We start from the raw sequence: 26,860 nt of genomic DNA, 5'->3' as shown, positions 1-26,860 counted from the left end.
CTCCCCGGCAATCAGCAGGGGTATCCAGGACAAGGATACCCCTGTCTGTTGCATGCTGGAGCACAGGACACAGGGAAAGCTGTAAATCCTGCAGCACATCAGCCACAGGCTCAGCAGGAGCAGATTAGAGCCTGCACCTGGGATGCTCCAAGGCACCTAGAGACAGCCAGAACTGAGCCAGCCAGGCTCCAGTGCTACATTCCCAGGGATGAGCAGGGCAGATTTTGAGGCAAGCAGAGCCCTTGTACATTAAGCCAAGAGCCTTGGGAACCAAGTGCTGCTTTTTGGGGAACAAAAACCAGTGGAGGTGAAGCCCTGGGCTACCTCAGCATCAGGGAGCTCCAAAGAAGACCACAGCTGATGGAACCAACAGACACACCCTGAACCTGGGAAAGGCAAGAGGTTCTCAGTGAACACACACCCAGGGCACGCTGGGTACACGTCCATCACAGAATCACAGAATTTCTAGGCTGGAAGAGACCTTTAAGATCATCGAGTCCAACCCATGTTCTAACACCTCAACTAGATCATGGCACCAAGTGCCACATCCAGTCTTTTTTTAAATTCTTCGAGGGATGGTGACTCCACCACCTCACTGGGTAGATGATTCCAGTATTTGACCACTCTTTCTGTAAAATACTTCCTCCTTAATTCTAGCCTGTATCTCCCTTGGTGCGGCTTGAGACTGTGTCCTCTTGTTCTGTCTGTTGTTGCCCGGAGAAAGAGACCGACCCCCAGCTCACCACAGCCACCCTTCAGGAAGCTGAAGAGAGTGATAAGGTCACCCCTGAGTCTCCTTTTCTCCAGGCTGAACAACCCCAGCTCCCTCAGTCGTTCTTCATATGGCTTGTGCTCCAAGCCCCTCACCAGCCTCGTTGCTCTCCTTTGGACTCGCACAAGCATCTCAACGTCCCTCCAAACTGAGGGGCCCAGAACTGGATGCAATACTCCAGGTGAGGCCTCACCAGTGCTGAGTACAGGGGAAGAATGAGCTCCCTGCTCCTGCTGGCCACACCATTCCTGATACTGGCCAGGATGCCATTGGCCTTCTTGGCCACCTGGGCACACTGCTGGCTCATGTTCAGCTGACTGTCAGCCAGCACCCCCAGGTCCCTTTCCACCTGAGCACTGTCCAGCCACACTGTCCCCAGCTTGTATCGTTGCAGGGGGTTATTGTGGCCGAAGTGCAGGACTCGGCACTTGGACTTATTGAACTTCATCCCATTAGATTCTGCCCATCCATCCAACCGTTCCAAGTCCCTCTGCAAAGCCCTCTGTCCCTCTAACAGATCAACACACGTTCCCAGCTTAGTGTCATCTGCAAATTTGCTAATAAAGGACTCTAAACCCTCATCCATGTCATCAATAAAAATATTAAACAACTGGCCCCAGCACAGACCCCCGAGGGACACCACTGGTGACTGGTCGCCAGCTGGATGCAGCACCATTCACCACCACTCTCTGGGCCCGGCCATGCAGCCAGTTCTGAACCCAGCAAAGAGTGCTCCTGTCCAAGCCACGGCCTGTGAGTTTGTCTAGGAGTGTGCTATGGGAGACAGTGTCAAAGGCCTTGCTGAAATCCAAGTAAACAACATCTACAGCCTTCCTGCATCCACTAGGCGGGTTACCTGGTCATAAAAAGTGACCAGGTTGGTCAAACATGACCTACCCCTCCTAAATCCGTGCTGGCTGGGTCTGATACCCTGGCCATCTTGTAAATTTTGCGTGATAGCGCTTAATATAAACTGTTCCATTATTTTGCCAGGTACTGAGGTCAGGCTGACTGGTCTATAATTACCAGGATCTTCCTTTGCACCTTTTTTGTGAATGGGTATCACATTGGCCAGCTTCCAGTCATCCGGAACCTCACAAGGACAGATCCGAGCAGAGCAGGTGGAACACGAGGCCTGAAATTCTCATAGTGTCTCAAAAACACTTCTGGAGGACAACACTTAAGCCTGTATTCAAAAAGATTCAACACCTCTTGGAAGAGGAAGTTTTTAAGGCTGGAAATGGGCAGGGAAGGAGTTCTGTCCTACTCAAGCAGCGGCCAGAAAGGGCTGAAGTGTGAATTGCATGGCACTAGGGCACTGGGAGATGAGTGGGGCCCAGGTGTGACCTGTGCGGGGCAGCAGAGGGGGCACAGCTCCATCCTGTGCAGCAAAGGACAAGGACAGGGCTCTATGTGCTGACACAGCCAGTGGTGTTTGTCCTCTGTGGGAGAGGAAACCCCAGAGTGCCAGACAGACCTGCCCCAATCCCCCGTGGGACGCCCCTGCATGTCTGTCCCACAGCCACCCCTGACAATGGGTGAGGTCACAGATCTCACCAGTGACCTGCACAGGGCCCAGCCCCCACAGCAGCATTTCCTGCATGCAAGGGTCCCAGAGGACTGGGCAAAAGAGTTTTCCCAAGCTTGGAAGTGCTGTGACAAGATCTGCTAAAGCTGCAAATCCCAAAGACATTAATGATCCATACTGCAACCACAGGAGGGGTCCCCTGGAACCACAGAGCCTGCTAAATAAGTAAATCAAGATGCAAATAAATAAACAGGCAAATAAATCAAGAAGCAAACACAGCAAGAGGCAGAGAAATAACCAGCACTTGCCCTGCCTGCCCCATTCCCAGCAGGAACCCTGACAGTGGAGCAGGGCAGGAGAACCCAAGGGAAGGCAGGGCTGCAGCACCAATGCTCTGCCTCAAGTTCTCTTCTGTCATGGAAGAGCCTGGGCACAGTTAGAGCAATTAACATTCCCTGAAAAGATCCCAGCAGCCTTGTTCCAAGCATCTCCTCAGCTGGTTACCAGGACGATCTGTTCTTTAAGCTAAATATACCATACCAGCACCACGGATATTTTGGGGGAATTCTGCAGGGTTGGAGAAGGGACTGAAATTCAAGTAGGGCTAAAATTGTACCTGAGGGGCCTTTGCTGGAATGGTGACTTCATTTTTCAGATTTCTGAACAAAGATGACACCTGGCCATTGGGTGTGTGTTTAACCTCCCTCTGCCCTTTGAATCCCCAGCCCTTTAATTCTCATTTTAGAGATGTACACGCACACATGGAGGGAACAGTGACTGCTCCCTCAGAAGGAGAAGGCAGGATGACAGCACAAGCCACGACTTAATTTTGCAAATGTCAAGTGTGCCCAGGCCAACACCTACAGCAGCTTCTGACACCACACTGTGACTTTTTCAGGTACCATGTCCATCTGCTGCAGAAATCCCTCCCCTGCAGGTGAACTTCTCAGTTCAGGAACTGATTTTGGCTTCTAGATCCCAAACCACAGCCCACATTTGAACCAGACAGGTACCTCAGCCTCATCTCAGCAGGGAACCAAAGGAGATTTCCTCTCACAGGATGCACCAGCAGCAACACTAAAGTTCTGTTATTGGCAGTTAATTACTGTGGTTTCCTGCAATTACCACAGCCAGACTGCATGGCACACGAGGTTTGCATGAAGAGCCATAAAGGCCCACCTGGGTCAGCACCTGGCTCCTGGCAATGCCCAGGAGCTTTGGGAAAGGCAGGAGGAGGGAGCAAGTGACACTCAGTGCATTCCTGCAGCCCCATGCAGGGAACTGGCTCAGGGAACCAGCACTGGTGCCTGGCTTACCCAGCCAAGCACACAGCCCTTCCCAGTGCCACATTCCCAGGCAAGTGACAAAAATCACTGATCCTCAGTGGGATTTTAGTCCTTTTCTGAGCTGTGGGGTCTTCAGCCAGCGACTCCAGAAAAGCTCCCAGCAGTGCAGTCACTGCCTCAGTGCAGGCAGCTAGAATGCAGTGCCAGGAGCTGCCTGGAACACCCAGCTCTGCATGGACACTGCACTCACCTCCCTCTGAAACAACCCCTCCCTCCTTCCCTCCAACATCTCCAACACCAGGTGCTCCCAGGAGACAAAATGCAAAGGGCTGGAAACGTGGATGCCTCACTAAAGGGGACCCCAGCACATTTCATCATCACAGCAGTCAAAGGAATTAATTCAAGTCCTTCCAGAGCATCTCGCAGCTGGTTTGAAAGGTTTATTGCAGCTCTGAGAGCTTGTTAACTGCTTAATTCTCTGCCATTAAGAGGAAGAAGAAGTTCTATGGTTTTCATTCTGAAAAACATTTTGATTCATCCTCACACAAGGCGTATTTCCTTTCCTATCATCTTGATGGGTGGGGTTTTCTTTTTCAATATTTTGTAATGTTCCCTCCCTGGGCTTTGAGAGGCTTGTTTGTGTTGTGTTTTATTTTATTTTATTTTCTTAGCACGTTACTGGAACCAGAAGTGTTTGTTCAGCCCAGGGCATGAGGCCTCCCACCAAGCCCCCCTCTGGCACTGGCATTTTCCCAAAATACACCAGTGGGGTGCAGGTCCCACAGGGCAGGCCTTGGGGCTGGACAATGGCCCAGAGCACCTGGGCTGCTGCTCCTCACTGAATTCCACACATAGCAAACCCACAAGGGAGCATGGAAAACAGACTGCCCCCAGCTCTGCCTCAGCAGGGACAACCAGCATGCAGTGCCAGCAGACTCGAGGCACACACTGAAAATCCAGACCTGAGTAACAGAAGGTTAAAGGCTGTTTTGAGCCACCAGCATAGAAACTGGAACAATCAGCATTCAGATAAAATGCAGGTGGAGAGGCTCAGCCCTGGGTGTCCAGGCTGCCTTTGGGAACAGCTGGGAAGGACAGGCAGGGGAAAAGCCAGCACAGGACACACACCCAGCACAGCACAAATGCTGCCACTGCAGCAGGATGAGCCCCTTTCTTGAAATTCTGTGCTCAGCCAAGACTGACAACTTCCAAATATCTGGAACTAGCCACATAAATCCCAACTCCCCTGCCATTAATGAGGAATTATGTAAAAACAGGGAATATCCCCTCTTTGAGAAATACGGTTGCTTTTACTCCAATAATTTCCTATTTTAACTCAATTTTAGAACCATTAAGGTTGGAAAAGACCTCTAAGATCATCAAGGCCATTTTCCAAAAAACTGTCCAAATATTTCCTTAAAAAAAAAAAGTAAAAACCCTGTAATATTTCAGCCTGTGACTTTTAAACTTCTCATTTCTGGAGCTCTTCCCTCCACCTTAGTTACACAAAGGTGTGAAGCAGCAGAGGAGAGAGATTAAGGACTTTCTCTTTATTGTGGCATGAGGAGTTGTGTGTCATCCAACATTGTACCTGCATGTGCCATTCCACAGGATCACTGACCTCACCAGCCCCTGCACATTCAGAAAAACATCCAGCTTTAAAGACTCTCTTGTCAGGACTCTTGTCTCACTCCTGAATCTCTGTCCTCATGGTTGAGCCACCAAGAGAAATACAAGACCAACCAAACAGAGACTTTCCTTCCTTTCCAAGGCGCTCAAGGCCATGTTGGATGGGGCTTGGAGCAACCTGGTCTAGTGGAAGGAGGCCTTGCCTTGCAGGTGTGACTGGGTGGGATTTGAGGTCCCTTCCAACCCAAACCAGCCCGGGATTCCATGATTCCTCTCTCCCTGGCCCTCATTCCCAGGCTGTGAGCCACACTGACGTTCTCCACACTGGTGATGAGCTGTGTCAAGTCCAAGCTGCCCCAGAGCCTTGTGCCAGGCACACAGCTCTGAGCTGGAGTGGGACTTTTGCACTTGGCAGAGTGCAGCAACAGCAGAGCACAAGCCCTGAGCTGGATCCCTGAGCCAGCACTGGACTCTGCTTCCTCAGCTGAATTTCTTTTATGGCAGCTCAGGCAGGGCTGTGGAAAGCAAAGTGCAAAGTTCAGGCCTGGGGAACAGAAATGCCCTGGGCTGCAGCAGGCAGGGCAGGTCACCAGCCACGTCTGCCAGGTCCTGCAGATGAGCAACATTCCCCTGGCTGTGCCAGGACAGCCTGGAACCAGGGGATCCTCCCTGCCCACCACCCATGATGGGGATGCTGTACAGCCAACCCCTACTGCAGGCTGCACCCACCCACTTCCCAGGGTTTCATTGGTTTTAACACAAAAATCACAGAATCATTAAGCTGGAAAAGCCTCTAAGATTGAGTCCAACTGCTCTCCCAGCACTGCCATGGCTGAACCATGTCCCCAAGTGCCACAAGCCCAGAGCTTTTAAATCCCTGTGCAGCCTAAGCAGTTCCAATGCTTGACAGCTCCTTCAGTGAAGGAATTTTTACTAATACCCAACAAGACACTGCTAATACTCAGATTTGGCCAGTGTGCTGGAGCTCTTTTGTTTAGACCAACTTCATTCCCTCCAATAAATTGAGGGGGGTGGAAGTTCTCCCCATGCTAAGAGCAGCAGGATAAGAGCACAAGCAATTCCTGTACTGACTGTGACATTTTTCCTCATGTTTGTTCCCCCCACAGCTGTAGTGTTTCGAAATGCAAATTAATTTTCAACTCTCAGCTGTCCTCAGGGTCACTCAAGCACAAAGAATCCTCTCCTCACAGCTGCAGGCAGGGCAAGGGAGAAGGGGAGAGACAAACTGGGTCTTTTTTAGCAGCCAAGGCTTGTGTTCCCTGCCCAGCAACTCCAAGGATGTCCCCCCAAACCAAGGATTCTCCACAGGGATCCCATGTACCCCTTTGTAATGCTGCCCCCATACCCAATAATCTCAAGTTCCAGCAACTCGGAGGGCAGATGGTGAAGCAACAACAGTGCCTGTTGTGGTTGGAAATTTGCCCAAGATAACTCGAAACTATTGGCCTTGAAAGTATCAACTTGTGTCCAGTTAGTTTGTGCAGCAGAGACATATCTGCAGCAAGGGGAGCTCTCTGCTCATCTCCAACTTGGGTCAACTGTTCCCTTTTTTCCCCAGGCTGCTGGATCTGCCTTTGATGTCACACAGACACACTCATTGCCACATCCAGGGGGACTTAGGCACCTAAAACACTCTTCACAAAACACAACTCAACATCAGAAATGTTCGGATTTGGGATGCAAACCCAACCCAAGGAACACAATAAATACAGGGGGAGCACACAGGTGAATTTTCTTAATTTCTACAGACATTCACAACTGGATGTCACTTGCCACTCTGTGCTGGCACTTGGATAAATACTACTTGATATTCATATCCCACTCCTAATCTCCCAAGTACCTCCTGGGTATTAGGAATTTACCTTGTGGCACCTTGGGGCAGACACAGGTTATTAGTTTGATTGTACAAGCCTGGAGATGGAATGGGAGATAACAAACGAGTTCCCCAAGGCCAAAATCTTGTGGCAGGGACAGGTCTGAGTTCCCAGCTCAGGGCCAGAACTCGGAGTGCAGCTGTGACCACTGACTGCCCAGATCCTTTGGAGATTGATTTTGGATTAAAAAAAAATTACTCTAAATCAGGAAACACCAAAAGGAAACTGGTTTGGGCATGTTTGAAGCTGCCTGGTTTACACATACTGCCAATTCAATTAAAAAAAGGGACAGTCAGGACAGCAGGATGGAGGGAAAGGGATGGCTAGGATTACCTGGGATCCCAGAGGCTGTATAGCCACAGATGTCCCACACAATTCCTGCCCCAGAATGCAACTTTAAAACATTCTCCCCCTCATTTACACCGTGTGGACTGTGCACAACAGGGACTCAGGTGCAAGTGAAAATGCTGAGACAGGCCAGTGTTTCCTCAGTGCGTGACAGAAACTGTTTACAGATACACAAATACTACTGAGGGAGGCAGAGCAGGAGGATTTCCAGTGTCCCCAGTTAGGTGGCCTTGTCAGGAAACAAGATCCACCCCTGATTTGTGAACTGCAGCTCTATAAATAAACAACCAAGCCCAGGTATCCAGGAGAGCATTACTGAAATTACTGGATGAGTAAGGATGCATTGTTTTTCCTGCTCACTTGAGAAGATACAATCCCCTTTTTTAAAAAACACCTGGAATAGGGTAGACAAGGTGAATCACCTTAGATATCCCCACCTGCAAGCATAACTAACAAAAAGGAGGCAGGGACTTCAAGGGATTTGCCAAAGTCACACAAGAAATGCCTCAGCAGAAAAGAGAATTGCAAACAAAAACTTCAGAACTCTGGCTTGTGTCCTAATCACAAACTGCTTCAGGCATATAAATACTTAAAAATAGAGACAGAAGGAAAACTGGGATAGCAGGATGCCAGAGCTGAACCTACTTGGAGGTTTGAAACTTTTCAGTTCACATCCAAACTTGTCAGCTTGGGTACTCTGAAAATACCTACTGTATTTTGGGCACAAAAATACCCCAGGGGCTCATTCCCAGAGTGAGCACATCTAACACCCCCCCAGCCTCATGCAGAGCCAACACTCCCTCCCGTGCTGGAATGGCTGTGCCCATGTCACCGTGCTGAGGGAAATGTCACATGCACGTCACACAACACCAACACTTCAATAAACCTTTGTACAGAACACGTTGTTACTGCCTGAACAAACCCACTGATGTGGCTGCAAGCATTCAAGGCACAACAATTCCAAACATACCTGGGAATCACAGGCCAGGCTGCTGGGCTGCCACAGAACTCCATGGAGTTGCAGGTAAAAACTGAGGGGCTATTTCACATGGAAGCTCTGCAAATATTCCAAAGCCTTTCTGAAGAGAAAACCTTGGAGCAAAGCCATCACAAGCAGGGATTGCACCTGGGGCATCAGAACACTGAATCCCAGACAGGTTTGGGTTGGAAGGGACCTTAAAGCTCCCTCAGTCCTATTCCTGCCATGGACAGGGACAGGGCAGTAACAGGGAATGGGATACATTCACTTTCCTGGAGTTAAAACAGCAAGAAAAACTGAAATTATTCAATCTGTAAGACTCCACTGTCCTGAATTCCCAATCAAGGCTTCCTTCAGGATGGCAAAGATCCCAAGCCAGCCAGGCAGCCTTTTATTGTAATTACAATTCTGAGCTGGTAAAAGGGGATCCTCACATCAGTACCAGGAGCCAAAGGGGTGACAGACTGCCAAACCTGTGCTTGAGCTAAGGGGAACCAGGCTTGCAGAGGTCCCAGCCAAGAGGCTGCCAAGATCTCATTCCTTGTGTTTCTCTGCTCTGGTAACAGTTCCCTCTATACCCAATTCTGCCATAAATTCCTGTCAGAAGCAAATACATCACCCAGCAGCAGGGCAGGGGTGGCTCCAAGGGATGGATAGCTCCAGAGGACCCCAAACAAGCCATGATGTCAGCAGGAACCCCAAGGTGCTGCTATGGACATTTCTTTAAAGCACCTGAACCAGCACAGGAGAATGAAAGCATCCCTGGCAAACCCTTGCTGCCCCTGTGCAGCACATAAAGGGATGCAGATCCCCCATCTGCTATTTCCTGCTATTCTCTTCCATGTTATTTTTTATTTAATTCTACCCACCTGTCCAAATTAGTTGTGAATAAATGTGAAGGGCTGCAAGAGCAGGAAGGACACAGAGCAAGATCAGGTGAGTTAGTGAACTTTGTCTCTTGTAGGCATTTACATCTTCAGCAGAAGTCAATGCCTCTTGCTGACCACACAGCACAGGCATTTTATAACAATTAAAAAATCATGCATAGATCCTTCACTATAGGAAACTTTGCAACTAAAAATTCCAGTTGTGAGTGCATCCTTTCCAGTGACGGAAGCTGATCATGTATAAATGTCAAATGCATAAAGAGGTACAAAAAAAGTCTTGTGCCATTAGCTTACAAAATCATCTGTGGCTACAGCTGGTGGCATGATGGATTATCTCTGGAGGTGGATCTGTGACACCACCTCACTGGGGGACACCAGGGCTGCCTTGTGCTTCAGTCCAATTGCTAAGGGAGAAAGGATCATTTCCAACAACTGACAGGAACACTTCAGGCTTGGAAGAACAAACGGTGTCTCCATGCTCTGCAGTACAAGCAACCCCAGCACATGAGCCCAGCAGTAGCTGAATAAAAAGTACAATGTAAAGTAACTCCTTGTGTGCAGCAGCTCAGGAGTCCCTCACCCACAGATGGCAAAGCGGCTTTTCCCTGGTGGGTGCTGACCCCTCCTGCTGGGTGCTGAGCCCCCCTGGCTGTGCTGAGCCCCCCCTGGCCTGTGCTGAGCCCCCCTGGCTGTGCTGAGCCCCCCCTGGCTGTGCTGAGCCCCCCTGGCTGTGCTGAGCCCCCCCTGGCTGTGCTGAGCCCCCCCTGGCTGTGCTGAGCCCCCCTGGCTGTGCTGAGCCCCCCCTGGCTGTGCTGAGCCCCCCCTGGCTGTGCTGAGCCCCCCTGCCTGTGCTGAGCCCCCCTGGCTGTGCTGAGCCCCCCTGGCTGTGCTGAGCCCCCCCTGGCTGTGCTGAGCCCCCCTGGCTGTGCTGAGCCCCCCCTGGCTGTGCTGAGCCCCCCCTGCCTGTGCTGAGCCCCCCTGGCTGTGCTGAGCCCCCCCCCGGCTGTGCTGAGCCCCCCTTGGCTGTGCTGGGTGCTGAGCCCCCCTGGCTGTGCTGAGCCCCCCCTGGCTGTGCTGGGTGCTGAGCCCCCCTGGCCTGTGCTGAGCCCCCCTGGCTGTGCTGGGTGCTGAGCCCCCCCCCTGGCTGTGCTGCCCCATCCCACCCCCCAGAGCAGCCCCAGCCCTGCCTGGGCTCCCCAGGGCACCGTGGCTCCATCTGACCCCTTCAGGAACATGCCCAGCTCCCCCAGCCCTGCCTTTCCTGCAGCCCACCCCACGCTGCCCCTCAGTGCCACCCCTGTCACACCGCCAGGAGCTGTGGGGAGCTCCCTGGGCAAACACTCCAAGGCAGGAACCAGGGCATGGTGCAGCTGCTGCAATGCAGCACTCCAGCAGCTCCCACACTCCACAAACATCCTCTGCCAGCACAATCCTGCTAATTGGGGTCGGGCTAAATTTAAGTTCTATTTAGTTTCCTTAAAGAGAGAAAAACTTGAGGGGAAAAAAAAGAATATCTGCCTACAAAGGGAATAAGAACAAGGTCTCTTCAGGAGTCAGGAATTGGGGTGGATTTGCTGTATCTCACAGCTCCATAAAATTGTGACAGCACACAGAGAACGGCTTGAGCTGTGTCAGGGGAGGTTTGGGTTGGATACTAGGAAAAGTTTTTCCCCCAGAGGATGCTGGCACTGCCCAGGCTGCCCAGGGAATGGGCACGGCCCCGAGGCTGCCAGAGCTCCACGAGCCTTTGGAAGTGCTGCCAGGGATGGACAGGGTGGGATTGTTGGGGGTCTGGGCAGGGATGGGGGCTGGACCAGATGATCCTGTGGCTCCCTCCCAACTGGGAATGCCCCCTGAATTTGTAAAACAAACCAGCAAGGCAGGTGGCAAATGCACCAACTCAACTGGGAGCATTTCTGAGGGCAATGGAGAAACAGCACCTCCCTGCTGAGCCTGGTCTGCTGCCAAGAGACGCTTCCCAAGCCCAGCAGGAGCCAAGAGATGAGTAAGGCACTGCCTGGGATGCAGACAGGACCCTTCAGGCAGGCTCCATGGGGTGTATGGAGCTGACTGCAGAAATATTGTGCAAACCAACGTACTTGAAGGGAGCATTACCACAGGCTCTGCCAACAGAGAAGTCAAAAACCCCTCATATCAAAACTGGTTTTACTCCTGCAGGTCCCATCCCATCATTCAGTGCTGACATGTGACAAGAGAGAAGAAAAGGACACCCAGCTGAGACTTTCACTGGAAGCAACTCACCTATGCATACCCAGCCCCATGCCCAGGAGCCTTGTGACTCTCAATTCCTTCCTTCCCAAGCAGCTTGCAGCACAGATAATTTTGAAAAATAATCCTGTGATCTGCCCATGACTCAGAACCTCACCAAAGAGACTGGACAGCAATGCTTCCTTCCCTCCTTTCCCTTCCCTCCAAAGGCCTTTGGGGAAGGGCTGCTTGGCACCCCATGGAGCTGCAACCCCTACCCTGGAAGGGCTCCAGCACTGTTTGGACAGCTCAGAGTGTCAGCACAAACCACACTGGAACTGAAAAGCAAACACACCAAATCCAACCCGCAGGACACTGCCCAGCACTCAACATAGCCCCCACCATTAATCACCAGAAACACAGGAGGGTTCAGGGTGCACTGTTCATCCCTCACACTTGTTAAATCCTCACCTCCCTCCCTGTAGCAGCTCTGTGTTCCTGCTCAGACCCACACAGGACACTCTGGGAAATGACAAGCTACGCCCTCCCAGGGCAGCAGCACCAGCAGCCTGCTGCTGCACTCCTGCCTTGCCCAGACACCCTTCCCTGGGGAGAAAGCTGGGCACAGACAGATCATATCCTGATCTTTAGAGCTGCAGGTTCTGTCCTGCCAGCCTGGGAGGCACCTCCCAGCACAGAGCATGGCTTCACCTTGGCACAGGCCCATCCCAAAAACTCCATGTCACAATGGCACACGAGGTTTGCATGAAGAGCCATAAAGGCCCACCTGGGTCAGCACCTGGCTCCTGGCAATGCCCAGGAGCTTTGGGAAAGGCAGGAGGAGGGAGCAAGTGACACTCAGTGCATTCCTGCAGCCCCATGCAGGGAACTGGCTCAGGGAACCTCTGAGCCCAGCACTGGTGCCTGGCTTACCCAGCCAAGCACACAGCCCTTCCCAGTGCCACATTCCAGTGACAAAAATCACTGATCCTCAGTGGGATTTTAGTCCTTTTCTGAGCTGTGGGGTGTTGCAGTGTGAGCTCATTGCCTGTTTTACTTCCCAGTCCCTTCCCAGGTGTGGCAATACCTCTCTCCCTTCCCCCTCCCCCGCTTGCTGAGTGAGTTCTGTCAATCAGTTTTAACATTCCAGCAAGGCCATCGTGTGGATGGTCAGGTTCAAAGGATGCCCCCAGGCCTGGGGTCATTGGCCTGTGTGTGTGTGTGTGTGTGTGTGTGTGTGTGTGTGTCCCTGGTCCCCTCCTCCTCCCACCTGCTTGGTGCTCACCTGTCCCTTCCCCTCCCCCTGTCCCTGGGCTTAAATTCAGCCAGGGCCATGTGCTCAGGATTCTGTTGGAGCTGTTACCAAGATTCAGGTGTCTGTGACCGTGGAATAAAACTCTGGATCAAACCCTCCATGGAATCCGTCTCCTTTTCCTCTTCACCCCCGCCTGAAGCCCTTCCACCTGAGGTAAAACTGAGTTTCTACAAGCCTGGGTTTGTTTCAGTGCCCAGCTGCAGCATCCAGCCAGCCAAAGGTGTCTCTGAGGTGAAACACCACAGCTGCTGCCTTTGGCCCAGCAGCAAGGGTCAGACGAGCCCAGGCACAATCTACCTGGTAATATTGGGGTCTTATTCCAATAGTGGGGTCTTCAGCCAGCAAGTGCAGGAAAGCTCCCAGCAGTGCAGTCACTGCCTCAGCTGCAGGCAGCTAGAATGCAGTGCCAGGAGCTGCCTGCAACACCCAGCTCAGATAAGCACAAAATGCTCTGCTAGGTCAGGACTCGGCAAGTGCAGCACGTGGAGCTTTGCAGGATGGCATCCCAGGGCTCCTGGTCCCCAACAGCAAACCAGGGCACATCCCTGCAGCACTTTCCTCCTGTGCATCCCATGCCAAATTTATCCTCCTCCTGACAGAGGCTCAGAGGATGCACAACGAGGGATTACTTGCTGAGCCCACAGAAAGACAAGGTACTGCAGTGAGTGAAACATCTCCACTGTGCTTGTAAATCCCCTCTGGGTACACAGCAAACACGTTCTTCTCCTCACTAAGCAACCTGAGCCAGCTGCCTCGGTGCAGGGTTTATTAAAAAAATGTTAGACTTATTGCAGGTTCTGTCCTTATCCCTTTTATTCTCTCATTCTGCTTCCCACTCACTAAAATTGAGCACAGTTTCAGAGATTCATGACTACAGAATTTAGGTTGCTCATGTTGTTTCTCAGCAAATTCTTGAAAATTTGTCATCTTCACAAAGCTGGTAACTAAGAAAACTCTTAGCATAACTCCAGTTTGCTTCAATATTGCATTTCTGAGGTGCACATGATGCCTTGTCACTCACTGCACTCACCAGGGACAGTGGCATTTGCTCCTTCAGCCCTGATAAATATTTTTGGAGATGGGACATTGATCCAACCAAACCTTCACCAGCTTAAACAAACCAATTAATGTATTGGGTTCTTCTTGTTCCTCCGAACTCCCATGTTCTAGGTTGTGATTCCAAATAATACCAGCAGGTACCACGCTCAGCCAGAGCATGCTCTGAGCTCCTGGAGAAAGCACTTGATATTCTGATTATGAGAAGCAGCTTTTTAAATTCACCTCAGGCCCCTTTGAGCAGGTCAGCACTGCAAGAGGCTCCACGACTGAGCCACAGTAATGCTACAGGAGGAGGGAATCTTAAAATGCTGTGCATGCACCAACCCAGAAATGTCTCCATGAGCCCCATCCCAGGATTACATCACTTGGAATACAGGTCAGGGAGCTGAATCACATGGAAAACAACAATCCTGCTGTGGGAAACGGAGTCATACCCCTGCTGGCAACAATCAAATTGGATCTGCTTCACTCCAGGGAGTTAGGAAAGGGTTATTAAAATGAGGCTGAAAGCAGCTGGTGACTCCTGAGCTGAGGGACCTCATTAGCAAAGCCCAGTCAGTGTCAGCCCAACGTGTGGGATGGTGAGGAGAGACCAGGACAAGGACAGAGTTCCCAGAGACTGCCAAACAAGAATCTCCAGTGGAATTCAAGCAGTTTAGTTCAGCTCAGGATGTGTCTTTGAATGCTAAATAACCCAGCTCTTAAGCCAGGGGAGCAGTCAGCACAGAGGGCAGGGAAAAGCTTTGGCCAGTGCTGACTTGTGCCTAAGGAGAACAGACAGGAGGAGGGCTGGGGTGAGAGGGAATCCCCTGCTGCCCATCAATGAGCTCACTCTCCTGGCATGGCTCCTGCCCTCCAGGAGTGCTCCCACAGCACACACACAGAGCCAGCTCCAGAGCCACCCAGTGCTGTGAGTTACCTACTCCTGATGCAGTTCCACATGGGTCAGTGTCTGCTCCTCACTCCAAACCATCTCTGGTGCTTTGCCAGCCCCAGTAAGGATCTCTGCTGGCTCCAATTGAGCCAATGAGCCTTGCCACAGTTCTGACTACATAAGGACAAGCACATGCTCTGCACCAGCTGGTAGTGAAACACTTCTATGTGAGGTGAGGGAGTGCACGTGTCTGTTACCAACCAAATCAGCTGGAAAAACAGCAAGAAATTACTCCCTGCCCTTTGCCAGCCCTTTTCCAAAAAGCATTTGGACGAACAAGAAGTCTGAAGACTCACTGAAAACAACTTTAACAGAGAAACTCCTTTCCTGCCCCACACATCCTGTCACTTCTCCCTCTGCCTGCACACAAAAGCTGGGAGACACCAGATGGACAACTCTGGCACAAGGGATCTGCTGCAAAGCCAACAGATCCCATCACTGCTTTCCTGATGGCCTTTACTCCTGGGCAAACCACCTACAGCCCACAGCTGCTCCAGGCTGCTTTCCCAAACATCCCTGGGTGTGGGCTCCCGATGGGAACAGCTGAGCCTGGGGCCCTGCGACAGCATCCCAGTGCTCTGGCTGCTCCTCAGCACTGCAGGACCCTGGGCTGGAGGTGGCACAGGGAAAGGGCAGGAAAGAACCCGTGAAATCTAAGCTCATCCCAGGAAGAGTAGTAACAATTGGGTAATTTTTTTCTTGGAATGGAGAGGTTTGCTCCTCTGCCTCCCTGAACTGTTGATGGGGAGGGAAAATGGACCCTGAACGGAGAGGAAAAGTCAGCTGTGAGGAAACACAATATCCAGTTAATTCCTGTAAATGCTGTGAAATCCAAGGAAAAGGCAAATGAAGGATTTACCCTGCAAATTGTGCTAGAATCATATAAAGGTATTGAGTTAAGAGAAGTGTAGGGGTTTAACATGCCTGTTAATCACTGACACTGACATACAAATAAAGCTTATATTCCTGGAAAAAAAAAAAAGAATTGAAGACTCAAAGAGGTTGAAAACCCATCTGCAGGAGCTGCAGCCACCTTCAGCACTTCCACACTGAACCATGGTGCTTCCCACGTCGAAGCACAACGTTTGCTTCTCATTAGCCTCAGTTTCTCATGCAGCCACGGATTTGTGTCACACATTTGTCCCCCAGCATGACCCTGAACAGCCACGGTCACCCTGAAAAACTCCCAACAGAGGAGGAGCTCAGGTTGTTTCTTACCATCATGGCCAGAGTTGAGCAGGTGCTCCCCCAGGTCACAGCCAAACACCCTTTCCTTGAGGATCCCCCGCTGTTTCAGTTTCTGTTTCGTTGGGCGCGACTTCATGAATGTCCGCAGGAAGGTGATGAGCTTCCCGTGCTTCTTGGACACTGCACAAGACAAGGGACAACAGCTCATTCCACACCTGGACACCACTGAGCAGACTCCTTCTACAGAGCATGTAAGAACTGGAATAGCATTAATATAAATTATTTACAGGAACAGATTTCCCAAGGTTTGACACTAAACAGACACCTGGCTTTTGTCCCAGCCCTGGCCAGTGCAGAGTTACCAGGAGCTGCAATGGAAGGACTCACACACAGACACACTCCTGCACAGCAGCTCCAGGCAGCAGCCACCTCAAGGGCTGATGGTGGGCAGCACCTGGGAGGGGCAATTTCATCTCTGGGAAAGGGAATGAGGCTCAGCTGAGAAATCTGGTAATCTCCTGTGCAAACCAGTGTGTAATCTACACACAGAAATCAAGCTTTGTGACTTGCTCTGGTCTGAGGCCCCTGCAGAGCAAAGGGCTGGCTATAACCTCTGAGGCTGAGCAGGCAGAACTCCCTGAGAGCCCAACCTGCCTTCCCAGTACACCAGGGCCTCACTGCCCCTGCACAGGGACCACCCAGAGCCTCAGCAGCTCCCTTCTCAAGTCATCACAAAATAAAAACAGACTCACATCACTGAGGTTGGAAAAACCCTCCACGGCTATCAAATCCAACCTGTGCTAAATCCCCACCCTGTCACCCTGCCCAGAGCACTGAGCACCACATCCAGGTGTCCCTTGGACACCTCCAGGGATGGGGACTCCAGCACCCAGCCCACTGAACAGGTCACAAAGGCAATTGAAGAGATGCAGTTTATCCTGTCCAGAATGAACACAAGCAGGGTCCAAAGAGAGGAGGATCTGGCTCAGGCAGGAGCTGCCTTCCAACCTCCTGCTGTGTCTCTCTGGGTTGTGCTGGGGAAACTCTGGTCCCTCTGCTAAAACCACGAGCTGAGGAGCTGAACCCAGTGCAAGGCAAAGCAGAGCAGGGGGTGACACAAGGACCTGGCCCTGGCAGGAGAGGCCGGGCTCAGGTTGAATGGGAGCAGAACAATGCCCTGGAATGTCAATGCTCCTCCAGAGGCCCTCGGAGCCTCCCCAACAAAGGTGCCATTGTGTACACGATTTAAAAGCAGTTTAATTCATCAGAAGAGCTCCACTGAAGGGAACAAACTGCTGGGTACAAAGGGCCGTGCATTGTGGGAGCCTTTGCAGCTCGGGAAGTTGTAAAGGCTCCTGCAGCAGCAGCTATCACCCTCCCCTGCTCCTCCCTCTCATCCCAGGCAGGAAAGACAAGAACCCTGTATTCCACCTGCATGAATACTGCACAAATACTGCAATCAAGGATCAGCAGAGTAACACCTTCCACAGCAGTGAAGATCCCTGGGGACAAAGGTTCATCCCTTCAGTGTCACCTCTGCTGCCTAATGAAATGTGAACTACAGAGAGCAGCTCTGAAACTGGAACTCAGCAAAGCAGAGATGGATGGGCACTGCTTCCCTCAGGGGTTCTTCAAGCAGGGAACATGAAAACCTTGTCCCAAGATCCTGGTTATACCACACAATGCTTCAGGATGCTTTAAGCCCTTCACACAGAGGAATATTTCTCCTTCCATTTTACCAGACATAGACACGGTTCCTCTGTTGAGATCTGTAATAAACCTGATATATGTATCTTTATATAATAAACTTGATTCCACTGACCTTAACAAATTTGCACTGATGTGAGGAAAGCAAACATCTCCTTCTGCACAAAGGCCCCTGCAGCAGTATAACACTGAACTGATCCTCAGCACCACCTGAACACCTGAAATCCCAAAACCCCCACCAAACCCCAGATCTGCATGCTCAGCAATCAAACCAAATTTATTTAACAACCACAGGAGCCTTGAGCATGACAAACTGTGGCTGTGGGGGCTTTAATTAAAGGAGTGTTTGCAGTTTGATGGGGTTTTTTAATTGCACGCAATAAAGGAACAGATTGTGCTGACATGCCAAACAAAGTTAGGATGGGGTTTGGTTGTATCCATCATCACAGGAAAATAAGGGCTCATTTATCACCTCCTATCGGCCCAGCTCAAGGATAAAGGGAGACAGGCTCATCCTGATTAGTGTGGAATTTCCAAGGTTAGCACCCTCGGGCTGCTGTGGTAACACCACTGGAGGTGAGAGACCTGAGACAGATGCTTTTACAGCAGGCAAACAGAGCACCTACTAATCCAAATAAAGCAATCATTAATATGTGTTTATTCACTTGAATCATTTCACACTCTGAGTACTATGTACCTTGCTTGACTTAATGAAAAATAAGCCCATCACAGAATGGATTTTAAGTGGAGAAAAATGCATCCAATTCTAGTCCTGAAGAAATTCTACTACTAATGCAGATCAACAAGCGACTTTTGGGTGTCAACTCAGCACTAAAACCAGAACAAAAACTGCAAAGGGTGCACTTCCATGGTCCAGAGATGTACTTGGCTTGGTATTGGCATCATTGACCAGAAAAGTGAGCAGAGTTTTTAAAACATAGTAAATCTGTTCTGCCTTTAAGGCACTCAGTGCAGGTTAGAATAATTGTCCTGCTTTCTGCACCATTAAGCAGACTCCCACAAACTCCCTGCCACACAGAAGTGCTGCAGCAGCCCAGGACTCTTGCGAGGGCAGGTTCAGCCACCAGAAATTCCCTTGTCCCCAGCCTGTGGAAGTGTTAGCACGGCTCCTTGGTCTGTAACAAGGCTGCTCTGCATCACTGCCTGCTCTGCAAGCCTCTCTGAGGCTGAGCCCAGCTCCCAGGGCTGTACCCACGCAGGAATGATTCACTCAGGCTTCTGCAGGGTGGGGGAGAACAAGAGAATGGCAAGAAAATCCAAGCAGTCATCTCCCTGCTGACAGGTTATTAAGGAGAAGGAAAGCAGGTAGGTGTGTGAGAGGGATGAGCCCTGCTCCCCCTGCAGCAGCAGCAAAGGTGGGATCCCCTCACCCTCAGGCATTGCTGACCCCGAAGCACCAGAGCATCCCCAGGGATTCGCTCCTGCTGCATCCTGCTCTAGGCGAGCACAGCACAGCACACCAGGCTCTGGACAAGCACCAGTGCCAAAAGCTGCCAGGAATGTTGCAGGATCTGTGTTTTCTGCTCCAAACACCCATGCAGGGCCTCACTGCCCCACAGGTGACAGTGACAGCAGCAGGCAGCAGTGCTCTTGCTGCAGCACCAGTACCTGCTCTGCACCCAGAACTGGTGACTGCAGGAGAACCAGGGAATCGAGGCACAGGGTTTAGACCTGAAATCAATCTTCAAGTGTTACAAACCAAGCAGATGTGGATAAAACAATTAACCCTTTCCTACTATTACTGTCCCTCCAATAAAGCAGGGACATGATAGAGCTGATCCACCCACAGCTTGAGTCTCCACACAAAGTGTTCACAGAAATAAATTTGGGAACCAGCATTAGTAACAGAAAATTTCAAATGCTTGCTGTGCTTTAAGTTACCAACTGAAAGCCAAACCAAACTAAACAAAAATCCCAACATTTATCCATATTATTTTCCACCTCAGACCTAACCACTACAAAACACAATGTTTACCAAGAAATGGAGACTTTCCTAGAAGGAGCAAGGGCTGCTTTCCTCAGAAAGGCAGATTTGGCTTAATACCCTGGCCTGAAGAAGCAAAGATAAATTCTCCATCCAGTGGAGAGTGCCTGGCTGCAAAAAACCCTCAAATGAAACCCAATTGAAAAACCCCACCTGAGTCTGGACCACTTCTGAAGTTTTGCTGTCACAAATACATCAATTAGGAGCATACAAAAATCTCCCTTCCCTTTGCTGTCATAACTGTGCTGGCCAAAGCCTTTGCATGGTGGGGAGGAGGGGAAGGAAAAGGATTCCTTGTGCCAGGTAGTTCATTGTGGCTTTGGGAAGCTGCCCAGTACCTCCCCCAGGGACATTTATGGATCAGGCAGCGCTGTTGCCGTTTCACCACCAGCATTTGTGGTGCAAGCGAGGCCCCAAATCCCCCTGACACTGGTAAAAGCTATGAAATAACAACCTCTTCATTAAAACCAGGGCTCCTTCACCCTCAGGACATGCTTTCTGCAGCTTTACTGAAGAGCTGTGTCAGCCACCAGCTTCTCATCAGCTTCGTGCTCTTGGTCAGGACAACTCACCCCCCTGGAAGCCCACAGGGATCCATCCCTTGGCATTTGCTGAGGACTCCTGAGCCTTCCTCTGAGCTCAGCCTATGGTGCCACTGCTGGGTGTCCCCACACCATGAGCTCAGCCTATGGTGGCACTGCTGGGTGTCCCCACACCATGAGCTCAGCCTATGGTGCCACTGCTGGGTGTCCCCACACCATGAGCTCAGCTCATGGTGGCACTGCTGGGTGTCCCCACACCTTTCCCTGAGGCTGAGCTGAGGCACTGCTGTGACCTGGATTAAGAATAATCTGCTGTTCCTGATGCTCTTAGGGGCAGAGTTGGGCCAGCCCAGGTGAGACAGCCCAGAACCAACCTGCTCTCCCTGGCCCTGATCCCTCCTGTGCCCCATGCATTCATTAGGGCGCAGTTATTTGGGATTCACAGCACAGGCCAACAAGACCACAAGTGATGTCTGGCCACACAATCCTTCCCAAGACCAATATTTAATCAGAATTGCCCAAAGTGCTGCCAACAGAAGGAAAGGTAGGATGGCAAAGAGCACTGTCTCCTTCTGATTCCTTGGCTTTGGATCATAGAGACCCAACAGGAAAAACCCCTTTAACAAACAAATAAATGCAGCCCTACTGTGTCCCCAGATTTGTTCTGCACAGCAAGAAAAGCCCCGTGGGACAACGGCTTGAGAACAAAACACAGCCCAGCCAAGCCTACAGCAGGACAGCATCTCTCAGCTGCCTCATCCTGCCCCTTCCCAAAGGCCAGGGGACATCCAGGCAAAGGTTACCCAGCAACAGATGCTAAACACAGAATCCCAGAGTGGTCTGGGGTGGAAAAGCTCATCTTGTCCCAAACTCCTGCCATGGGCAGGGACACCTCCCACCGGACCAGGTGGCTCCAGGCCCCATCCAGGGCAATGGCAACTTCCTCCAGGACACCCTCCCAAAATCCCTGCCTGTTCCCTGCAGCCTCATCAGCCCCTGCCAAGAGAGAACAAGCCCCTGTTTCACAAAGAGCACCTGTCCCACTCCCTGCTGGTAGCACTAATATTTGGGGTTTGACAAAACCCCCTTCCCAGGGTAATAGCACCACGTTTTCTGATGCAGGGTTAGCAAACTTGGACTCCAAGAGAATAATCTTGGAGGGTATTTGCTGACCCACATTCCCAGCACATGGGCAGCCTGTTTGTTTCTGCTATTGCCAGGAATTTTACAGGTCACAGCACCCAGCTGGCCCCTGCTGAGAGGAGAGCCTGGTGCTCAGACCAGAGCAACAACAACACGTGGCTGCAGAGCTCCACAGCAATCCCCAAACTGCACTGGCAGGCACAAAATCAAAGATGGACAAAGGTGTGGGAATGTCATAAAGAAAAGCATTACAAAACAAAAGTGAAATCCATCCCCTCTTAAAGGAGATTTACAGCAAACCAGGCAAAAATTTTTCTAGGCTATTAGTCCCTCCAGAGCCATTCTATTCTAAAATTAAACTGCTGCAGGGAGAGAAGGAGAAGCAACAGACTCTTCTGAAAAAAGAGCAGCACCAGGAATCAGGAGATGAGAAGCTGGGGTTGTTTTTGCCACACATTTTCTGTGCTCCTGATTCTGCACACTTGGGATCACACTGAAGGGTGGGAGCAGAGCAAGGCCAGCTGGGTCCCCACACAGCAGCCATCACCCCGACCCCTCCTGAAAACATCAGCCAATACACAATATCCATCCCCTTGCACTCAGAAAAACCCACTCTGCAGACCCACATCTCACTGAGAAGGGATGCCAAGCCAAGAACTGAGTCACATCTCCCAGTTCTCTGTCATGTTCCTTAGCAACAAGACATTTTCCTCCTTCCCTCCTGCCACAGCACATTCTATTTTGGAAGCTCATTTACACAGCCCTAAAACCCCCAGGCAGAATGTGGAACCACGCAGCACCAAGCACCATCCCTAAGTCCTTGAACAGGATGCTGGCTTTGAAGAAGGACCAACCAACACAGCAATAACCTCACTAATCTCTATACTGGGCTCCCTCAGCAGGCATAAAGATTTTCAAGAGATAATTTAAAATTCCATAGATATGAGAGTCTAAAAATATCTATCTCCAATAACTTTCATAAATATGTACTGACTGGTTTGCCATAAACAAGAGCAAAATAAATTGTGTTTTCTGATGCTGCAGCATTTCTCTTGTGCTAGGCTGCCATCAGTTAAGGCTGGGCTCTGAAGTGAAGCAATATGTTAAAGGTGATTAATTTCACTGTAATTTGATAAGAACCACTGAAATTAGCTAAGACAAGAACCAGCTAAGAATAAGGACAAATTTCCAACTACCAGGAGAGCCCCACACATATGGAGAGTAAAGTAGGTCATTGATAAGAGCTGGTGCTGTCTATTTATAAAGCCTGGTAATAAGGAAGCTGCATCTCTTGCATCTGCCCAGGCTCCTGCAGCCATCCTTTGGGCAGTGTCTGTGCAATGACCACAGCTCAACTCCAGCTCCTCCCCATTCGTGCCCACAGCAGCCCTCAGCTCAGGCTGGCTCCTCCTGGTCAGCACAGGAACATCTGGCAGCAGAGATCCACCAGCCTGGCAACTCACAATTCCACAATTCCTTCAGCCTCTGCTGCATCTGGCTCTGGTCACTCCTCTGCCAGAGACAGCACACTGCAAATCCAGAAGGTACCAGCATGGTGGCTGCTGTCATTGAACTGCAATCACATGGCTGTGGTGACATGCATGAGGATCATCCACAGTGTGAACTGCCTGGAGAAGTTTCTTTATGGCCATGAGAAATCACAGACATGAACAGGAGCTAATGTACAACAGCAAAACCTCCCTCCCTGCTCTTCTGCCACATGTTTTGAGTGTTTGTAATGGCTTAGGAATGATAACCACGAGGTTAGTCTGATGCAAAAGTCTATCACATATGTCTGATACCAAGAAATCTGTGCTAATTTCCAGCCTTAAGACATGACTGATCTTTGCACAGAATCTAAGACCATAAGGGAGCACTAAGATGATACCTGACCTCCTGAACAAACAGACCCAGGACATCTTCAAATGAATCCCTGAAGGACGGCACACCTGCCCCGGGGCAGTGGGACATGGCCAGGAGATATAAATCAGTTATTTAAGCAGCTGAAGGCTAATGGAGACATGAGAGAGGTTTCAAAGGTTCAAGGGCTGGAAAGGTCAATCTATTAATTCTATCAACAAGTTTAAATAGTATTTTGGAAAAAAACAACAGTGCTGACTAACAGAGTCCCAGTGATGATGCAGCAGGGACAGGCTAGGACAGGTGACTGGGGGAGGAAATAATGATGGATGGGGCTGTAGTGCAAAGGAAACCAGTTATTAGAGGCTCAGTCTGGAAAAGGAGTGGGAGCTGAAAACAAACTGATAGAGATTAAGCACACGTGGCAGAAGGGTCAGCAGCTCAGGTGACACTAAGAGGTCACAGGGCCAGCACCAAAACTGGGAGACAAGGGGGCAAATTGGGAAACATGGAGCTAGGAAAAAAAATATCCAGAGAGACACCTGAAATACCTTTTTTCTCTTTCATTCTAGCTAAATCTCTGCTCTAGCAGCAGAGCTAAATGCCATCCTTTTGCTTATCTCGCCTACCCTGGAGCCTGAGGATCCTTTAGAAAGGCTGCTCTGACTCAGGTAACCATCACAGGCAGAACTGAATACCAGATCTGCCCATCAGGGAGATGGTGTCAGCCTCCTACCCACATCCACTCTGGCATGTCAGGATTGTTTGATTTCACATGCCCAAGCTCCCACCACACCCAAAGATTTGAGATCTGACACCAAAATGTGCAACCCTATATTCCCACTGAAGAGGCTGTGACACTGTTACCTGAGGGTATCTCTGATACACAATTTGCATGGTTTGAAAAGAAACCCAATTTCAGAATGACCCCAAAGGTTATGCTGTGTGGCCCATGAAAGGTGGTTTTAGTTAAAGGAATTTCTGGAACCTCAGCTGGAGCAGCAGCATTAAGGGTGAGGTCATGAACACCAACAACCAGCAACCTGTGCTGGGTAACTCTGCAGACACTTGCAGCTCAGGGAGAAATGGAAAAACATTCAAGAGGCAAGATGTCACTTTGGCATTAGGTGACACCAGAACAGGGCCACGTCTGCCAGAAGCTTCTCCAACTCACCAGTCATCACCAACAGGAATGCGATCCACAGAGAGACAGTGATGGCAATGCCACACACTTCCTGCTGGAGCTGACTGGAGCTGCTGCTTATCCATACAGCTGGAACTGCCTAATGGACAACCCCAACCTCCCTTTAGGACAACCTAAACCAAACATTTCTTCTCCTGGCTTCAGCAGCCACGGCCTCAGAGAAGACAAGAGCTGACTGTTCCAAACTCGCACTCCTTGAAGGCAAAGTGCCTTTGCTGTGCCTAGTTGAGAGCCCAGCTGTGCTCCATGCAGCTCCTTCCCTGATTAAACACTTCCCAACAGCCCCGTGGAACTGCAGCTCGGCTGAGCCTCGCCCACGCAATCCCTGCAACTGGCAGCAGCACTGCAGGACATCTTCCAAAAACCTGCCAGAAAGCCAGGCTGACCCTGCATCACACCAAGCACTCTGGCACAGGCAGGCAGCCTGGAGCCTTCCCAGGCCACCCCAGCCCGAGTGTGGCACAGCCGGGCCGGGATCACCGCAGTGACGGCGGCACCGCGCGCCCCCAGCCCGCGCCGGTGGGAAAGGATCTGCCAGGAATCAACAACAACACAAGTGCAGCAATGAGGAGCTTGGCAGATGGAGCCCAATCCCACAGCGAGAGGGTGTTTGCTCTTATGCAAGGCCTTGGGAAGGAACAAACCCTTTGGATTCATGGTGAAGGGGCATGAGCGATCCCTCTGGGAACAGGAGGAGGCCCGGGTCAGGGCACACTGCCTCGCTGCTCCTGGTGCCCATGGCACAGCCTTTGCCTTGGGTACACTGTCCCAGTGTGGCAGCAACATCTCTGCTGCTCTCCCAGCCCCTTCCCAAAGGCTGCCTCTCTCATTTGCACGGGCCTGAGGGCAAGTGTTTGCAGCCTAGACCAGTTCCAAGCTGCCGTGACCTACCCTCCCCAGATCCATACTGCTCTGGTTCTTCTCCTGCTTACAGGCCTGACTTCCTAAACTGTTCATTCTTTCAATTAACCCCTGAGATGATTCTGCCTTTGGAAGTAAAGTTTCCACTCACCTGGAGTGGAAACAAAAAGAATCCTGAAGACCATGACCACAATTTTCATTCACATTACAGTCACCCTATACAGCACAAGAAGGATACAATAGCTAAAAGGGGATAAACATTAAATTTTCACATACATCTTCCTTACACAGCTAAAGAAGTGTAAAAAACTTCACTGAAAGTGAAAACTGGACCTAAAAGTTTGGGGATTTGAGGTGAATTAGATCTGCTTTTCAACTTAGGAATGGAGACAATGTATTGTTTTGCCTGCTTTATATTCTTTTCCTTTCACTTCCCAGTGCAGGGCTTTGATTTCAAATGAGCCTCTTTTATCATGCCTGTGTGTTACCCAGAACAAAGGAGGCCAGGGAAGAGTGCAAAGGGAAGGCCTCCTGTCTTCTCTGTCACAAATAATCAGATCCTGCAGGGCATTTAGTCCTTAAAATGGGCTCTGGCTTTTAGGAGGTTTTCTGAACAAATATGAACAGACGAGCCATGGCTACTTGCAAAGTGTCTCCTGTGATCACAGTAACGTCTCTCCCTGGGAATTTTATTTTCTAGAGTGTGCATTCCCTGCCGCAGGGCTCCAGCAAACAATGGGCTGGCAGTTTTAATAGGAAGCCCCTTTCTCCTGACCAACAGCATCAATAATAGTAATGCTTAGGGATGTGCCAGTCTGGGAAGGGAAGGAAGACAAAAGGATAAAGTGATATGCAAAAATCTATTGAAATTTAAATTGTAGACATTCCCCTCTGTCAGCTGCCTCTTTGGGAGGGAGGTATAAATCTGAGAGGGAGGCACTGAACTCCAGCCCTGCAGCCCCAGGATCACGGCTGGGGTGGAGGGGGTGTGCAGGCTGGAATTCCTTCTCTGCTGGGATCTGGGTGGGAATCCTCACACAAATCATCCCGGACATGAAAGAGGCTCCCTTTAACAGCTCCGGTTTGCTACACACCCATGACCCGAGAACAAATCCAATAAAACAATTTACAACTACGGACCCAGTGTGGAGCAAAGTGGAACAGAAACCTCAAGGCAGGGATTAGTAAGAGGGAAACAAAAGTAAAACAATTAACAAGGAGGGGGAGAGGGGTAAGTATGTAAATTTAATCGGTATTTGGTCACCAAGCCAGGGAAGCTGCCCAAGGGCATGGATCCCCAGGATCCTTTCCCACTGCAGAAGCACAGGTCTGTAACCAGCAGCTGGGAATGAGAGAGAAATTACTGACAGCAGGTATGTTTTCACCTGGCTGAAAACATGATCCCAGGCAGGGAGGCATCTGAGCACCCCGACGGCATCACACCCCTGCCTTACTCCAGGCAGTGTCCTGGGCAGGACACCCCAGCACAGCCCAGCACCCCTGGGCCAAC

General features: G+C 50.6%; 1 protein-coding gene across 1 annotated transcript in view; it reads right to left on the bottom strand.

Moving 5' to 3' along the window:
• ARHGAP32 (Rho GTPase activating protein 32) overlaps positions 1 to 26,860 on the bottom strand; it is a 152,463-nt gene that overhangs the window by 23,037 nt on the left and 102,566 nt on the right. Inside the window, exon 10 of the mRNA XM_058819022.1 lies at positions 16,059 to 16,208. Within this exon, the coding sequence (XP_058675005.1) occupies positions 16,059 to 16,208 (150 nt within the window). The remainder of the gene's footprint in view (positions 1 to 16,058; positions 16,209 to 26,860) is intronic.

Source organism: Ammospiza caudacuta, chromosome 23 (assembly GCF_027887145.1).
Source record: "Ammospiza caudacuta isolate bAmmCau1 chromosome 23, bAmmCau1.pri, whole genome shotgun sequence".
In the NCBI taxonomy this organism is placed as follows: Eukaryota; Metazoa; Chordata; class Aves; order Passeriformes; family Passerellidae; genus Ammospiza; species Ammospiza caudacuta.
This window is presented reverse-complemented; position numbering and strand designations above follow the sequence as displayed.